This window comes from Tricharina praecox (assembly GCF_024521635.1).
Source record: "Tricharina praecox strain CBS 144465 chromosome Unknown BZA05scaffold_19, whole genome shotgun sequence".
Lineage (NCBI taxonomy): Eukaryota > Fungi > Ascomycota > Pezizomycetes > Pezizales > Pyronemataceae > Tricharina > Tricharina praecox.
Window position 1 is genome coordinate 398,765 of NW_026250421.1, and position 16,133 is coordinate 414,897.

The 16,133-nt window shown below is 51.9% G+C and overlaps 4 protein-coding genes across 4 annotated transcripts; 2 read left to right on the top strand and 2 right to left on the bottom strand.

The window, feature by feature from the left end:
• Nucleotides 1–1,419: 1,419 nt before the first annotated feature.
• BZA05DRAFT_446616 (uncharacterized protein) lies at nt 1,420–3,392 on the top strand (the record flags this gene model as incomplete). The annotated part of the gene is made up of 3 exons (XM_051487088.1): nt 1,420–1,773; nt 1,851–2,117; nt 2,172–3,392. The coding sequence occupies 3 exons, from the start codon at nt 1,420–1,422 to the stop codon at nt 3,390–3,392; spliced, it is 1,842 nt and encodes a 613-aa protein (XP_051337770.1).
• A 446-nt stretch (nt 3,393–3,838) lies between these two features.
• BZA05DRAFT_446617 (mitochondrial ribosomal protein L31-domain-containing protein) lies at nt 3,839–4,282 on the bottom strand (the record flags this gene model as incomplete). The annotated part of the gene is made up of 3 exons (XM_051487089.1): nt 3,839–3,891; nt 3,947–4,176; nt 4,233–4,282. 3 exons carry the CDS (start codon nt 4,280–4,282, stop codon nt 3,839–3,841), a joined length of 333 nt encoding a protein of 110 aa, XP_051337771.1.
• Nucleotides 4,283–4,350: 68 nt separating this feature from the next.
• BZA05DRAFT_403714 (uncharacterized protein) lies at nt 4,351–7,085 on the top strand. The gene has a single exon (XM_051484235.1). It carries the CDS (start codon nt 4,697–4,699, stop codon nt 6,971–6,973), a length of 2,277 nt encoding a protein of 758 aa, XP_051337772.1. The 5' UTR covers nt 4,351–4,696; the 3' UTR covers nt 6,974–7,085.
• A 4,670-nt stretch (nt 7,086–11,755) lies between these two features.
• Nucleotides 11,756–13,937, bottom strand: BZA05DRAFT_376071 (major facilitator superfamily domain-containing protein). Its single transcript, XM_051481806.1, has 6 exons — nt 13,784–13,937; nt 13,369–13,695; nt 12,872–13,310; nt 12,775–12,809; nt 12,401–12,712; nt 11,756–12,327 (listed from the first exon to the last, which is right to left on the bottom strand). The coding sequence occupies exons 1-6, from the start codon at nt 13,931–13,933 to the stop codon at nt 11,923–11,925; spliced, it is 1,668 nt and encodes a 555-aa protein (XP_051337773.1). The 5' UTR covers nt 13,934–13,937; the 3' UTR covers nt 11,756–11,922.
• Nucleotides 13,938–16,133: the final 2,196 nt, after the last annotated feature.

Sequence of the window (16,133 nt, forward strand, 5' to 3'; positions counted from 1 at the left end):
CATGACTGAGGCGGCTAGATACGAACCTGCGTTGCAAAAGGCCTACGTTGAGGAGGACGTTTTGGCTGAACCTTGAGGAGTTTATTGACGCAAGAAGTCATGGTTAAGAGCGGTCGAAGTGTGTTGTACTAAGACGTGAAGGGTCGAAGTTGTGGGATGTCTGAACCGGAGAAATTAGAGTCGGTTGTGTGGTGGAGAGTGAAGAGGAGAAGAAGAAGGAGGAGGAGGAGGAGGGGGAGAGGTAGAAGAAGATGAGTGCACATCTTGGCTAGTTGTGCGGCGAAGCTCAACACGCTAGCGTTTTTATCATTATTCACTCCAACGGCCGCCCAATTAAGACGGAGGCCATGCATAGACTGTCACTCGAGAGTCGGTGCGTTCGTGTAACTTCAAGCTATTTTCTTCGACACTCAACGACAGGAAAATAAGCTATGTAGCCGATTGCTTTGTTAAAGCCTCGGGCTGATGTGATAATAGTAATACATATGAGAGCAAAATGTAATTATTTAGGACATAACCGGCTCGTTCATTTGGTTTCACGATTCGGCGATTGAGGAAATGCCCACGAACCAGCATGCCCTTATCCCAGGAAATTGCGGCACATATTTCATAATCTTAGGCTGCCAGGTGATCCTTATTCAGGTGTTAGTTCGATGTTTTCCGCAACCTGAATGTTTTGTCGTTCAAAGAACCAGATGGTTGCGGTTGGCCATGGTACCGTGAATTGTGAAGTGTCGAACAAAATATATTCATAATACTCTGTTGTGTCAAGCTTATACTGTGACAGTCGGCTTCGCTACGCGGCTGTCTTTTAGCCCACAGCACAAGTACCGCTATATCACTTTGCCTCGAGTTCTAGATTCAACTCCCAAGGATCGACCACCAGAGCGAATCGAGAGCTGGAACAGTCAATTTTGGCATCATTTCAGAAACGTCGCTTCTTGCTGCTGAGCGGGTTATTGGTGGTTGAAATTCAGTTGTTTGGTTGCAGAATTGGGCGGATATAAGTAAATACGTTAAAGATTAGGTGCCAGCAGCAATCGCTGGCAACTTTATGTGCACGGGCTAAACATCGGAGGGAAGTATGGTAAAGTATACAGAATTATCTTTCAATGTTCTTGAATGACAGCCAAAAGTGATACCGAGCCGTGCATACCGTGCGACTGCCGGCCGCTGCTCCGATATGCTCGAATGAAAATTGCGCCACACTGTATGTGTGACTACGCTAGTGTCATCACCAGCCACAGCCACTGCTGGCGTCACTGCCCCACCTAACCAACCGACAAGAACAAGCTCAGCTCAGCACCATTCCCACCACACCCCCTCGCAAGCCGACTCGTCACAGCCGCCTCACCTCATCGAATTACCCCCTAATTCTTTTTTCGTGAACTACATACTTCCTAGTAGTTGCCAATCGTCATGTGGGAAGACAACAACCCTCTCTCATATGATGAGTCGCCTACGGAGTCGCACTTCCCGGCGTACGATGAAGATCCATCTCCCCCGGCTTCCCGCGACTCCAACGACGACCATGGACCGCACAACTTCATTACTCGCGCCAACCGCACTCCTTCCGAGCATTCTCGGAAGCCTGCCGACGACTCTGACGACGAGGAGGATGAGGAGTACCGACGGATGAGGAAGGAGAAGGGTTACAGCTCTCGCGTTGAGCAGATGCTACTCGAGGACAAGAACGTGCCGATTGTCATCGCCGACGCGGGGAAAAATCACGAGGGCAGTGGAGGGTTCATCGTCTATACTATCTGCACAGGGGTGAGGATCTGCAATGCTTTCGCGATAGCTTCCCGAAGCTCTGAACGAGCTTGACTATAGACGCTGATGGGACATAGGACCTTGAAGTTCGCCGGCGATACTCAGAGTTCGAGTCTCTGCGAAAAAACCTGTCGCTTCTACATCCTTGCCTTATTGTCCCGCCAATTCCGGAGAAGCATCAGGTTTCGGATTACGTCGCGGCGCCTACCAGCGCGAAGGAGAACGTCAACATCATCGATCATCGCAAACGGATGCTGGGGGTTTTCCTGCAGCGATGCGCTCGGATGAAAGAGATTCGATATGATAGTGTATTTCAACGCTTCTTGGACCCTAATGCGAGCTGGGTATGTACTGCTTTTCCCGCTTGAATGGTACGAAGAGCGCTAAGAGTATTGCAGAGTGAAGTGATTATGTCGCCGCCGATTTCAACACTCCCCAAGCACCACCTCCGTGCTCCACCTCTTAACCCCTCGGAACCATCGCATGCGCATCAGTTTCTCCCCATACCATCCGCCTCAGCCAAACTCAAGCCCAACAATAGTCCTCCGTCGACTTCTCACGGCAACCCTCCTGGAAACTTTGGCCGCTTCCCACCGCTGAATCATAATCTCGCGGAATCCGAGCTCGACCCGTACTTTAACAACTACGAGGCCTCTACCAGGGCTTATGAAGCCCTGCTTACTGGATCAATCGAGCGTGTGAACCGTCGCATCCTGAAGCGACTGCAAGAATTGTCCTTGGATTACAATGAGCTTGGCGCGAGATATAACGCGTGGTCACTCTCGGAATCTGGAGACCTAGTAACTGCCATCGAGAAGGTTGGACAGGCGGTGGATAGCACGTACATTGCGACCGAACAGCTCTCGACTGTTCTCGGAAGTAGCTTCGCCGAGCCTCTGCGCGAGAGTGCACAGTTTGCCGGTGTTGTCCAGAAGGTGCTGAGGTACCGAGTTCTGAAGCGTATACAGGAAGATATGACGCGAGACACGCTTTCGCAGAAACGGTCACTGCTTGAGAGTCTGGAGAAATCTGAGAAAGAGGCCAAGAGAATCGAGCAATATCTTCACGGTGGTAGCTCTCACGGCTCTCCTAGGACATCTAGTGATCGGGATAGCAGCGGTGGGAGAGATCCCGAAATCGAGTCGCTCGATTCCGCTGATGAATCTTCCGAATTCCCGCCGACGCACGAGAATACCCGGCCACGCAGAAAGTCCACTGCTGGACGCTCTCCGACTTCAGCAGCTGGTCATAAGAAGAGCAACTCGTACTCGGCGGCGCCCAGCACCTCCTCTAATATCTTTGCTAAAGGTTTCGGGAAGCTGAACTATGCCATTCACGGGATTGTCGATGTCGATCCGGAACGGACTCGGCGAGACAATATCGGCAAAACACGCGAGTTAATAGTGCAGCTGGAAGGGGCAGAGAAAGCGGTGGAGAAGGATGTGGAGGAGGCCGGTAGAGCGGTATTAAAGGACCTCAGGCGGTTTCAATCGGAAAAGGTCAAGGATATGAAGCATGTCATGAGGGAATACGCAAAGGTGCAGATCGAGTGGGCGAAGCGCTGTCAGGAATCGTGGGAGGATGCAGAAGCCGAAGTGGTGAAGATCCAGCCCAGATAGGATTGGGCGGATCAGGGTTTTGCTACTTCGAGCATTATTCTGGTTCCTGATGCTTCGAAATCTATGGAAGTTTTTGCTGCTTCGATGCCTATACTAGTTCCTACTCCACGGCATGTGGGAGTAGATCTTTTAGACTCGGATTGGGATATTTGTAGCAGCCCGTCATTGTAGTGGATTGATTGGGTTTTGTCTTGCGTTTTGTGCTTGCTTTGCGACGGTTTCTAGGGCGTGGGATGGAGGGCGGGAGAAATGTTTTGATATGGCTGGATGCCGTTTGGTCTTTGTACTTTGGGCAGTTTGGGGAATTGTATGTACATGGGTCGTAGTTTGTTTGCTTCGTTCGTGCTGCATCTCTGGTAGCACCTATGGTTCGGTGAATCGACATTTTTAGTGTAAAGTACGCATAATATACACGCGCCTTTCTCCCCATGTTTTGCCCTCCCACTCTAGAAACCCGGGGGATTGACCCGCTGGCTGACCCTCGTCCATTTTGGTACCTCTGTTCACATCATTAGCCTCCACACTTCTACCAACATCCCAAGAGGAGAACCCACTGTGCAACCCCTTCCGGTACCCTCGCTCATTGCGCGCAAAGATTGTGTACTTGTCCTTGGGCTCCATCTCGGCCTCGGTCGGCATCTCAGCCTTCCATCGTTCCACCGCCTCAATGGTGACACCCTGCTTCTTCAGTGCGTTGTCGACACAATCCACGATCCGGTCGACTCGTCGCATGCGTTGCCGGTGGCGATATTTCTGCGGGGCTGACATGCGCCATGGGATTTTCCTGCGGCACATGTTAGCTACGGACCGAGGACACCGAGGCGATATGGAAAGTAGTACCAGAGGAGACCGCCGAGGAGGGGCTGTGAAGGTTTGAATGCGCCGAACATGGTGGTGCGCTGTGGGCGAAGTGCGGGCTGTCTCGCGTCGTGAGGGCGGAGGTGTTTGTTGGTCGGCAAGCAAAGTTGGCGGCTCAAGGATGAGTCAGCGGATTGGCCCGTTTCAGCCAGAACTAAATTTCTGTGTAGCACACCGAGCCGTTAGTTTAGTGGGGCAAGGGAAGGAAAAGAAGAACACCCAACTCCGTCCCCGACCGGCCTGCTCAAACCAACCACGTCGACTGTATCGTCTAGGATGAATTGATGTATTCTTGCAGAGAGATTGACGATAATGCCCTCCCGCCGTTACTTCTAGAATACTAAGGAAACCGGAATCCACGAATCGATCCCCTCAGAAGCAAAAAAAGGGCACCACATGAATCCAACGATCCGCAGTCCTCCGGAGCACTTTCTGTTATCCCGTTTATGCGTCGCACCGTGCAGAGCCTTGTCGCTGCCCGGCATCTCCTGCTGCCGCCCCCGTCGTCCCCTGTCGCCGTCTCGAACTCTGTCGCCGTCCGCTACCACCGCAGCCCTACGATGACATTGGCCCTGATGGGGTGGGGGAGTGGCTGGGTATGTGCCGACTGCCGCCGGCATATCTCCACCGAATCATCCACCTCTACTCATCTGTCGACGACACAGCAGCAGCGAAGGAAACCCGGACGGAGGGGTACGCACACGCTTTCCCACGAGTTTGAGGAGCTGGGGGTTGTTTGGGACGGTGCGACGCAGAGACCGAAGAAGCGGCCACATCAAGGGCAGACTGAGGATGCGAAGCCAACTAGAGCCCGGCTGGGGTTGCGGCCACTCTCGGAGTTTGTGGAGGACACGATGCGGTTATCGCCCGAGCTGCCAGGGAAGCTACGGGAGAGGGTGCAGGATAGCTTTGAATGGCTACGGCGGGAATCCGATGTAACGGCGCCCAGTACCCATCTCCTCGTCGACCAACCCGATTACAGGAGGAATTGGGAGCTGTGGGAGAGTCTACTTGTGTTTAGAAAGCGGGTGTATCGGGAGCGTGGCGTGATGGATATGTGGAAGGGGATGCGGATGCGGGAGGTTGATCTACCAACGCTGGGAAGAGATTCCGATATTTTGTGGGGAATATTCTTGGAAACGGCGTTGAAGGATGACGCGTTTTTGGAGGAGCTGATTGATTACGCGCATGACCTCTCGGAGCGGACGAACGGGTTAAGACAGTGGTCACGGCTGTACGATCAGATTATCCTGCATCATCTCGTCAATCTGTCACCGAGAACACTGGCCTGGCATTGGCGACTGTTTCCCACATTCACATCACGGTCGTGGGCCAGACTTTTTGCGAGGGCGACTGAAATGCAGCCGGATAAACTGGGACAGGATTGTGGGCGAAAGATTCATGCGACGGTATCGAACCCGAGGGCATATGAGGGAGTGATCCGGTACCTGTGCAGTAATGAGCAGTTCCTCGAAGCATTACATTGGCATCGACATTTCCTTTTGTTCTACGACCTACCGCCAGACTCTTCGGCGGCTGATGAGTTAGTGGCATGGACGGCGAGCACAGGCTCAATACGCGAACTGCAGTCATTGCTCTGGAGTTTACATTCCGCGGGAATAAAGATGGTCGAGTCCACTTTTGTGGCTGCAATCACTCAGAGGCGAGCACCAGCCGAGGCAATCGATATGTTGCTCGGGCCCGAGTGCGGTATCTCCATCGAAGCCATGGGAGACACATTCTGGAGTGCCCTGTTCGAGACGTCACTCTCGCCTACCGAGGTATTTGAGTACGCGCTGCTGCACGGTAAAGGGTGCGTCGTAGGCGTGGCGACACTGTGGAAAGCGATGGGAGCGCTTGACCGTGGTATGAAAGATACAACGCGTATGCTGGAGCTCGCTGGGCTCGTTGTACAGCTGGAGGTCGCCGACCTTGAGACGTTATCTTCTAACGCATCGGTCCAAAAACCGAACCCCCACTTTAAACCAAACGAGACGTTACAAATCCTCCTCCGAACCCACCAAATCCGCGCTGCCTTAAGCTTTGTTCAAATCTTACAAGACAGGGGAATCCCGCTCTCCTCGGGCTCCATCACCCTAATGGTGGAAACACTACTTCGGCCTCGACGTCCCGGAAAGAACCCCTTCAGCGGACCACACATATTTCCGCCGGGTAAAGACATCGACACAGTGATAATGCTTCTCCTCTCACTCCATCGTTCTGGAACCAACATCCCACCACATACCTGGAGCGAACTATTCCGACGCTTAGGCAAGACGCAACGCCTCCACGAACTTGAAAGACTAATCTTCGCGCTCATCGGTATCTACCGCCGCCCGAATATCCCGGTCACGAGCAAGGCCAATCCCCTCCGCCGAGTGTTTGGCCCTAAGCTTTTGAGGGCCCTGGTCGAATGGGGTTTCCTCCACCAAAGGAAGCGCACATGGGGCGTCACTCTTGTGCGGAAGATGCGCGATTCGGGTGTGCACGTCGATAATAAGAGTGTCGCCCGTGCGGTTAGGGTTCGAGCTAGGGCATTAGATCTAGAAGTGCAGAAGGCGGGGGAGTTGCTGAAAGAGGTTGTGGAGGAGTGGGGGGAGGGGCTAGGGAGCGTTGAGATTCTCATGAAGGATATAGAGGAGTGGGAGAGGTTGGAGTGGGAGAGGGAGGATGCGGAATGGGTAGGACGGGAGTCGAGGGTGTATAATTGTCGGTCTAGATAACATCTGTTGGCATTCAGGTTAGATTGAAGATGTATCATGTACATATGTATGGCTAAAATACTAGGTTTTGGCCCGACCGTTCGTAATACCAGCACTGGGCGCCTTACCTGTCTCCTATGCACTGGAGATGGTGGCTGGTGAGGGCACGTTCGATTCTAAGCTGGGAGAACCTGGCGACAGTCTTCCTTCCCCCGCCTCTTTTCCGCCTGCCTTTCTTCCCGTTTCTTGAGCTCTCACTCGGAGACCTCAGTTGCTGTGTTGTCCTTAGTGATCTCGGAGATCTGCCTGCCCACAGCAGTGGTCGCGAGAGCGCCCAAGATGGCCTGGCTGCACCGCTCGTCTGCGGAGAGTTTTCGAATCTTGAAGCGATACTTGCCCCTCCCGCCTCCTTCCGAATCGGTATGTGACAGTCTCCGGTTTGTTTTTTGTTTAATCATCATTGAATTCGACCTTAGTAGATCATGGTAGATTACATATTCTTTCCACCTAGCTGTCCCGGACCGCTGGCCGGCCTCGAGCTCAATACCGGTTCCCCATTGCTCTCCGCCCAGCCCTCCCGCCCAATCCCAACGCAACACCAGCAGGAAAGATAGAAAGAAGGAAGTTGAAAGAAAGAAAGAAAGTATTCGAAGTCAGTCTAGTTTTCGTCCCATCTAACCACCTGTAAGCTCAACAAAGAAATCTAGTTCCTCGTCCCTGCCACTCGTACCGTTATCTATGTACTCCGCCAGTCGTCCATCTGCTCGCTCATCCAGAATCCTCTTTCTCACCCTGGCTCTTACTGTGTCCCAGTCTATCAAGCTGCTAACAGTCTTTGGTATTCAGTCTGTACATTCAACGTTACCGTTGAGCCGAGTGATAATTAATGATATTCCTTCTATGATCTACCTATATGGATCGCGACGGCTTCGCAGTGCCCCATTGGAGAGCCGGCACCCTCCCACTCCTTATTTAACCAGCTCTAGCCCCAGTTCGACCTCCCCTCCCCATATCTTACTTTCACCAACTAAACCTCAGACCCAACTTCACTCCTTGTCAAAAAACTAGTCTAGTTACACACCACAATGTCCGAACCCGAGCGCCTCGTCTGTTGCGTCTGCAAGCGCCGCTACAGCGTGGCCGTCACCTACTTGTCCACAAGCGCCTGCCGCTACTGCCGCCACAAGGCTAAGAACGATGGTGGCGGGGGCGGGAAGTGCTGCCATGCGCCTATCCCAACCCTTACCACGACGCCAGAGCCACAGCGCCTCGTCTGTTGCCTTTGCGAGTGGCGCTACGGCGTGACCTCTATATACTTGTCCACAAGCGCCTGTCTGTACTGTCACCATAAGCCCGGCGAGGGCAGAAACTGTTGCCGTCCGGCTGATGGGCCGTCTACCGTGACGGATACCTAGGTAGGAGCTGTGCGATTGCATCAAATGGGAATTGAAAATTAAAATTGAAATATTTGGCCCCGGAAACGTTTAGAAGTGTACAAACAAAGTCCTGTCGTCTCCCAGGAATAGATACAAAATTATATAAAAGCCGTAGTAAGCCCTAGGGGTCCAAGTTCATAGAAAGCCACTCAAGCACCGCGCATCAATGTATGGAAGCTTGCGTGTGTGTAGATGATCTCACACTTCCGCTTCGTCTATTCAACGGGAAAATCGCTAGATGTATAGGGATTATTGGGCGGAATGTTGGATGCGGAAAGGGAGGATGGTCCGGTGTCGGGCCACCGCCTGCATTACATTGCATTTCAACACGTATTTTACCTACATACTACATAGAAGGTATGTACCGGGCTTCCTTGAATCCTTCCAGACTGAATGCATGTCACCACCACCACCACCTCTATCCTACGACTACAGGACCCGAGGCGAGCATCTACATACCTGGCCTACCATCATACACACCATCCCCCATCGACCAGTGAAATCGAAGCTCGAGCTACTAGTAGCCAAAAGTATCACGTGTGGAGGCCCGTCACTTTCAACATTCAAGTCTGTTCCACAGTCCAGAGTCTGCAGTCCACAGTCCACAGTCCACACCTTCTAATACCTATTCCCCCGCCCAAACCAGCTCCTCGAAACCGAACGCCGGTAAATTTTTCTTAGCCGGAGTGAGGCCCAATCTCCAGGATGCTCGAGCCTCGGCTGCCGTAAAACTCAAAAGTGCACAGGTAAGGATCATGACCTGTCCGGTTGCATATATGAAGAGTGATATACTATGATTCTTGTTCGGTAGGTAGTATAAACCTCGGATGCGCCTGCGCGTCTCGGTGTCTCCCTTGCGTGTCTCCATTGCGTCTGTGTGTATGGGGGCGGCGGAGGCCGAGGTAGCAGTGAGTGGCCTGCATGCCCAGATCAATTATCGTTCGCGCACGTACCTATGCATACCCGGCCGTGCATGATAGGGCTGAAGACTGTGCCGCACAACGGGATACATATGGTTGGGGACATCTAGTGCCGGAGTAAGTGGACATTCGGATCAGGGGAATTAAAATCTAAATGCGGTAATATATTAGCATTTATTAAATTTATTTAATCTTTTTTTTTCTCCAGGCGTCCGCAGCCAACTGGCCCCGCCGGGAACGAAAATCACAATATCGCGGCTAGTTATTGCCCGTTTTCTTCAATAAAACACTCCTCTGGACTGAACTGTTGCTCTCGTTCCATCAGTTCGACTGTTGCACCGGTCTGTCGCCGTTGACCGGGCGTCCGCAGCCAACTCCACAGGTCCATGGCCCCGCCGGGACCGAAAATCACAATATCTCCGCTAGTTCTTGCGCGTTTTCTTCGATAAAACACTCCCCTGGATCGCACGAGCACGCTCATTCCATCGGTTCCAATCTTCCACAGGTCTGTCACCATTGACCGCGCTTCCGCAGCCCGCCCCAGAGCTCAGAGCTTCAGCGCTCCATAGCCCCACCGGGACCGAAAATCATAATTTCTCGGCCAGTTCTTGCCCATTTTCCAAGGCGTAGATATACAAAGCTCATCAATAGGTTAGTGAGAAGTGAGTAGAAACTGTAGCAAATTTGTAGGTAATTGTTTTCCATTTATGTACATAATATTCTTTATCACAGCAATTAGCCACCATACTGTAATGCCAAGACGTCCGATGGGGTAATCAGGCATGCCAAGACTGTTCAATCGGGCATTGTGGCTGTCCAGCCGCTGATTCCCGGGGCCTCCCCATACTAAATTATTTTTCGTCTACCTATTTATTTTGGATTTTGGTTGCCACTCAACCACAAAGTTTAAAAAACATCGGGCTCTTTGAAAATTATCTGCCTCCTCTTCTCTATCGCTGTAAAGAGCTATTTTTTTTAATTAGGTTGTTGTGAACTAACCGAACGTCAAAAGTGGGGATGCTTTCACTCCGGGACTAGATGTCCCCAACCATACTCTCTTGCGTTGCAAACGCTAGTGCACACTAACCACTTAAAGGAATTAGCACTGCCACACCTTCACTCCCACCGTACAATTTATGGCATCACTTGGAACGCTGATTGACTCGGCGCGCTCACTGGACCGGAAACATACAGGCTGCGTCATCACCATCACTCGGTTTTCTCAATGAACTGGAAAATGAAGTATTTAGACAACCACATCGCTCAGCGGGCTCAGTGAACTGGAATAAAAGTATAGGCATCATCACCCGGGCGCGATCAGTGAAATGTCGCGACAGGAAATCAAGAGACAAAACACTCGGCAAATAAAACTATTACAATTCTTCCACTTGTTCATTTTGTGGGTGGAGTCAGTTGTGTCAAGTGTCCTTATTTCTGTAGAATCTCAACCCGCGATGGCAACACAAAATCTATTCTCCAACGGAGTACTTTCTTTGAATCGAGGATAGAGAAATCTTTCTGAACAATGGTATTCGCGGTGAGCCGGCAAAGACACTGTGGTACCTATCCGCTGCGACAAAACTGGTATCCGCGACGCGAAACTGTGGTATCCACGGCGAGGAAATTGCCAAAGAGCAGGAGCTGTCAGTCAGACAGCGAAGGACAGTGAGCTTACCAGCGGATGATTCGTTGCGGAAACAATGTGCTGTCCGTCGTGGAAGGTGTGCACGTGGTGAATGTTTGGTGATGGTAACGCGTCTGCAGAAGGATGCCCCCCCTGAGCGGATATCCCCTGAGCACTGTGGCGCTGTAGTTTTTTTTTTTTTTTTTTTTTATTTACTGTGCCCAAAAGACTTTAGCGCTGTAACGCAGGACCTACCCCCCGCACAACGCATCGATGGTGGTGGCGCGGCACCAATACTATCATATGTAGCAATGGGACCCAATGATCATGGGCGGGTGACCATGCGGATCGAACGGTTTGGAACTTGTTAGGGCTGTACCGACGTACCGTATGTAGATGGTGGCGAGTGCCTAGAGGTGGGGACAGCGAGCGAATTAGGGGCTGGGGCTAACGTTAGGGGAAGGAGGAGGTGCAGATGTTGTTGCCTAAGAAATGGCTTGAGGTTGGATATGCTGCTTTGTGGTTCCCAGCACGCTGGTACTGGTACTGGGACCGAGACGACTACTTACCATGCTGCTGGTCTTGTAGCCGCCAGTGCTTCTGGCTACCTGTCACCGCCTAGGTAGGTCAAAGCCATGGACCGCCGACCACCTGTGTGATGCAATGACAACTTAAGGCAAGAGCAACTCCTTGGCTGTTTTGCTTTGGAGAGTTCTTCGCTGTCGGTTTTCCGTGAAGATGGGAACACTGGACAGGACATGTAGAATCCACACGCAAAATGTATCGCTCATGGCTATTATATTGTAGTGAGTCAGATTTTCATGACTGACATATTCTAAATAAAAGAAAGATAAAAACAAGTTCTGAAAACGAGATATCTATGACTATGAGAGCAAACCGGAATTACACCCTATATGCCTAGTACCTAAGTACCCGTCCATCATGTTCCAATTTCCCTCACCCCGCTGAAAAGCAAAGCCACCATGGCGTTCATGCATCAACCACAGTCACTGGCTTTTTCTTGTTCCGAATGCCTTGGTCCGACGTCAGCACACGGTCCAAGCTCAGCCCCTCCGTGGCGACACTGGCAATCAATCCCGCTGCGGAAAACACCGCCATAGCCAGCCACACCATCTTGAGCGAGTCTGCATACGACTGCATCAAGGCTTGCCGGGTCGGAGAATCCGGCATCCTCTTGATCAGCTGAACGAGGGCCACCGCATCCTTTGCGTAATCGCCGGCCACGGCGTCCAGGCCCGGGTACTTGCTGAACTCGTCGATCAGGGCGTTCTGGAAAATCACGCCACCAATCGCCACACCGAAAGATTGGCCGAAGGTCCGAAGGAAGGAGAAAACCGCCACAGCGATGGCCATGTTTTCATTCGAAGCTGAGGCCTGTGGAGGAGAAGGAGGAGTTGTTAGTCCATTGGATATCGATTTATGTACTAGCGGGATAATATGTACGTACCTGGACTGCCGACGCCATGCTGGGAAAGAGCATACCCGCGCCGAGACCAGCAACTAGGTTGAGGAACACCCACTTGACGGTCGACGTGTCGACATCAAGCAAGTACATCAGGCCCATCCCGGTGGTCATTAGGACCCAGCCAGTCCAGACTGCCCAGCGGAACCGTCCAGTTACCGTGGTGAGGATACCGACGACGATAGATGCCGGTGCGACCGTAAATGTTTGTGGGAAGATGGCAACACCGGCCATAATCGGGCCCATTTCCTTGACGGCTTCGAAGTAGAGGGGAAGATAGTAAAGCATCGACCAAAGCTATGTTTCTAGTTAGGTATAGCTGAGGAAGGGGGAAGTTTTTTTGATTTCATGAAACGTACCACGATACCGTGCATTACTGTACCGAAGAAGGTTACTGTCCGAATTGTCAGCGCCTCAATGTCCGAGTCGGATGAAGAAAGCAGAGGAAAATCTAACCGGCTGCAGTGCGGTTCATGAAGATGTCCAGCGCGATCAGCGGCTCCTGCGCTCCATAGATCTCCCACAGCACGAAGCCAGTCAGGCTGGCAAATCCGACCACTAGCGGTACCAAGACCCTCCAGTGATCCCACGGATACATGACACCTCCCCACGAGATGGGAATGAGAATGGCCGTGACACTAGCAATGAACATGACCGTGCCGATCCAATCCACACGCGCAAGCTTGACCCACACCGTGTCGATTTTCTGGTTCAGTTTCAAGAAGATCGGCACGAAGACGAAGGCGATGACACAGAAGGGTAGGTTGATGTAGAGGATCCATCGCCAACTGACGTTTTGCGCGAAGCCGCCGCCAAGGATGGGCCCGCACACGCTGCCGAGTGCCCACATGCTCGAATAGATCCCGAAATATTGTCCGCGAAGGCGAAGAGGTATCTGTTCGGGTCGGGTCTTAACGGTGGACCACAAAAAAACAGAGACAGGAACAACATACTATGTCAGTCAATATGATCTCCGTGAGAGCAATGATTCCTCCAGCGCCAACTCCTTGTAGCGATCGACCGATCAAGAGGACCGTGAAGTTGTTGGCCAGGGCGCCAGCCAGCGATCCAGCAGTGAAAATCACAATTGCGACTAGGAGTAAAGGTTTCCGTCCAAATATGTTTGAAAAGCTTCCGTATGCGGGCTGGAACACGGTCGAACAGAGAAGGAACGATGTTCCAGCCCAAAAGGCTTCGACGGCGGAGCCATGCAGCTTCTCGGCAATGATGGGAAGGGCGACCGAAATCGAAGTGGCATCAAGAGCAGCAGCGAGTGTTATCTAACTCCAGGAAAATATGGTCAGGTCCGAAGGAATCGAGCCATCCGAACATCTCCATCCACCGCGGTTGGGGGAAGGTTGCACTCACGATACATAATGTCAGGAATATGACATATAGCTCTTTTGTGGGCTTCCATTCTTCGATGGGGAGGTCTTCGGTGGAACCGGCGGATCTAGAAGTTGTAGTGTTTGTCGAATCGATGCTCGGTTTCTCCTTGGGTTCTTTAATTGAAGCCATTGCGTTGTCTGATGGTCTGCCGCTTCGATCCGTGACGGGAGGGCAGATATTTAAGTGTTTAGACTTAGTTGGAGGGAAAGGCTGCGCCTTCTAGGCTCTGGCTGAACTTCATATTTGGCTTTCTTTTTTTTTCCTTCCAAGATTTCTGCTGTGCTGTCCCGAGTGGAAGGGACATCCATACGTGGAGTCGTTATCGTCCATCCACATGTGTGTCCTGGGCATCGAACAGGCGTTAATTCACCCGTCCGGGACGATATTCAGCCCTACAGTCCGTGGAAGTCCTTGGAGCCAGTCACAATGGATTCCGGCGGTCCAACTTGAAAGCCGATACATCGGCACGCTCGCCGCCCACACGAAAGCGCCACGAGTAGAAGTACTAAAAACTGAGCTCAGCTGAAACCACGTCACGGGATTTCGTCCACTGATTGGCCGACGCTTCTAGCGGGAGAAGTTATCACCAATTATCTGTGACTCCCCCACGAATCGGGCCGTTCGACTGGCCGTCAAGCGGCGTCTAAGTCCTAAAAAAAAGTAAAAATAGGATGAATTCTGGACGGAACTCCGGTGTAAAATGTGTGGCATCGATAGGTATTAGAACGCAGGCTGGACATACCCGGAGATACCTAGGCGGTGCCCAAGGAATTCGCGTTACCCCGCTCTCTGTCCAGAAAGCCGGTCGGAAATAGCCGAGCAAGTGAGAACCCGTCTTTTCGTCTGGACAGCGGATGAATGAACCCCCCGATCGCTTAAACTCGCCAAACAACAACCTCCGACAACGTTGATCAAGCGTGTTCTGTCGGCGCCGCTGGAACATATAATCCGCCGCGTCGCTTAAATTTGGTTCTTAGCCTAGTTACCGATACTGAGCATCTCCGAACGTCCGAAACAACAAATAATTGAGATATGAAGTAAGTACTCTACATCCGACAAGTAAGTTCGTCGGTGTCCTCGATCTGTGGCTGGGGCTACGCTTGCAGCCGCTGAGCTTCGCCGTGCTCTATTTAGCATCAACAAATACCCAAGCAACCAGGTACCTAAATGGAAGAATTGCATGACAAACTCAAGGCACCTGAAATCTAGACGCAATAGAATCGAGGTAGTGACGGATACCCAGGTACCAAGAACGAACAAGCTTCGTTGGTAAATACCGCGGTGACGACACTAACTACACGCACGGCGGTCGAAAGTGATCGAGTACCCAGCCAAACATAAGTCAAAGGGCGGAAATCAAAAAGCAAAAAACAAAAAGCAAAACATCGAAAGTGAAGCTACCATAGTTGCCGCAACACTCTAACTCAACCATCTAGGCAGCAACGCCAACCACAACGTTCCTGATTGCATTTCCGAAAAACGGGTCTTCCTTGGCGGCCCGTGAGCAGCAATCAGTCGACTAGTGGGTACATTTCCCATCGCTTTGGTAGACACGTTGCGGGATACACGGATACAGCCACAGGCGTATCCTTGCAGTATCTCAGCTCTTCTTCAAGGCTAGATACCTATGACCGGATGCTTGAAAATTCCCCAGACGCACCGCTGGAGCCGCATGGCGATACACAGTTCTCACAGCGTCTCCGGCGATAGCGACATAAAAACAGCAGCGGAAACAGATCCGACTACACCAACTCCCCAGGCCTCGCCGGCTAAAGCCTAAATGTTCCGTGAGCGGGCTCAGTAACGAGCATTTTAGAAGAAGAACAGCGTAGGCACAGGTTCCGCCGATATGGGTAGGCGGTGCCCTACGAATACCACCCGCTTCACCTCGAGAAACAGACATCAATCCTGCACCCGGCCTCCCTTTGCCCTACCGCCAAGAACTCCATGCTTATGGCGTTTGCCTAGTACTATCGGCACATATCCAATGACCTTGTGCTTTCGAGTTATCTGGACGGAAGGGAGACGACCGCCGACCGTCCACCATCACCTGGATGTCGGCCGGGGATGAGGCCTTGCGCTTCGCAACAGGAAACCGGCCCTATCACGTTCCAAAGACATTAGCGCCGCATCCTCACCACATGTGCATTCAGAGATGGCAATCATTGTGCTGTTCTCACGTTCCTCTTCTACATAGGTATGTACCATTAGTCCCGAGTCTCGCCCACCCACCTGTCAAGCTTTAACACGTCGGGAGAGAATAATTCCTGCTCTGGCCCAAAAGAAACATCGGGTGGTCTCCACGGCTCGTCCAACTCATCCTGATTCG

Coding starts and splice junctions, on each gene's coding strand:
- BZA05DRAFT_403714 (XM_051484235.1), top strand. CDS start 4,697: ATGCGTCGCACCGTGCAGAGCCTTGTCGCTGCCCGGCATCTCCTGCTG.
- BZA05DRAFT_376071 (XM_051481806.1), bottom strand. CDS start 13,933: ATGGCTTCAATTAAAGAACCCAAGGAGAAACCGAGCATCGATTCGACA. Junction 12,713..12,774: donor CAGTAATGCACGGTATCGTG/GTACGTTTCATG, acceptor CTAGAAACATAG/CTTTGGTCGATGCTTTACTA. Junction 12,328..12,400: donor GCATGGCGTCGGCAGTCCAG/GTACGTACATAT, acceptor TCTCCTCCACAG/GCCTCAGCTTCGAATGAAAA.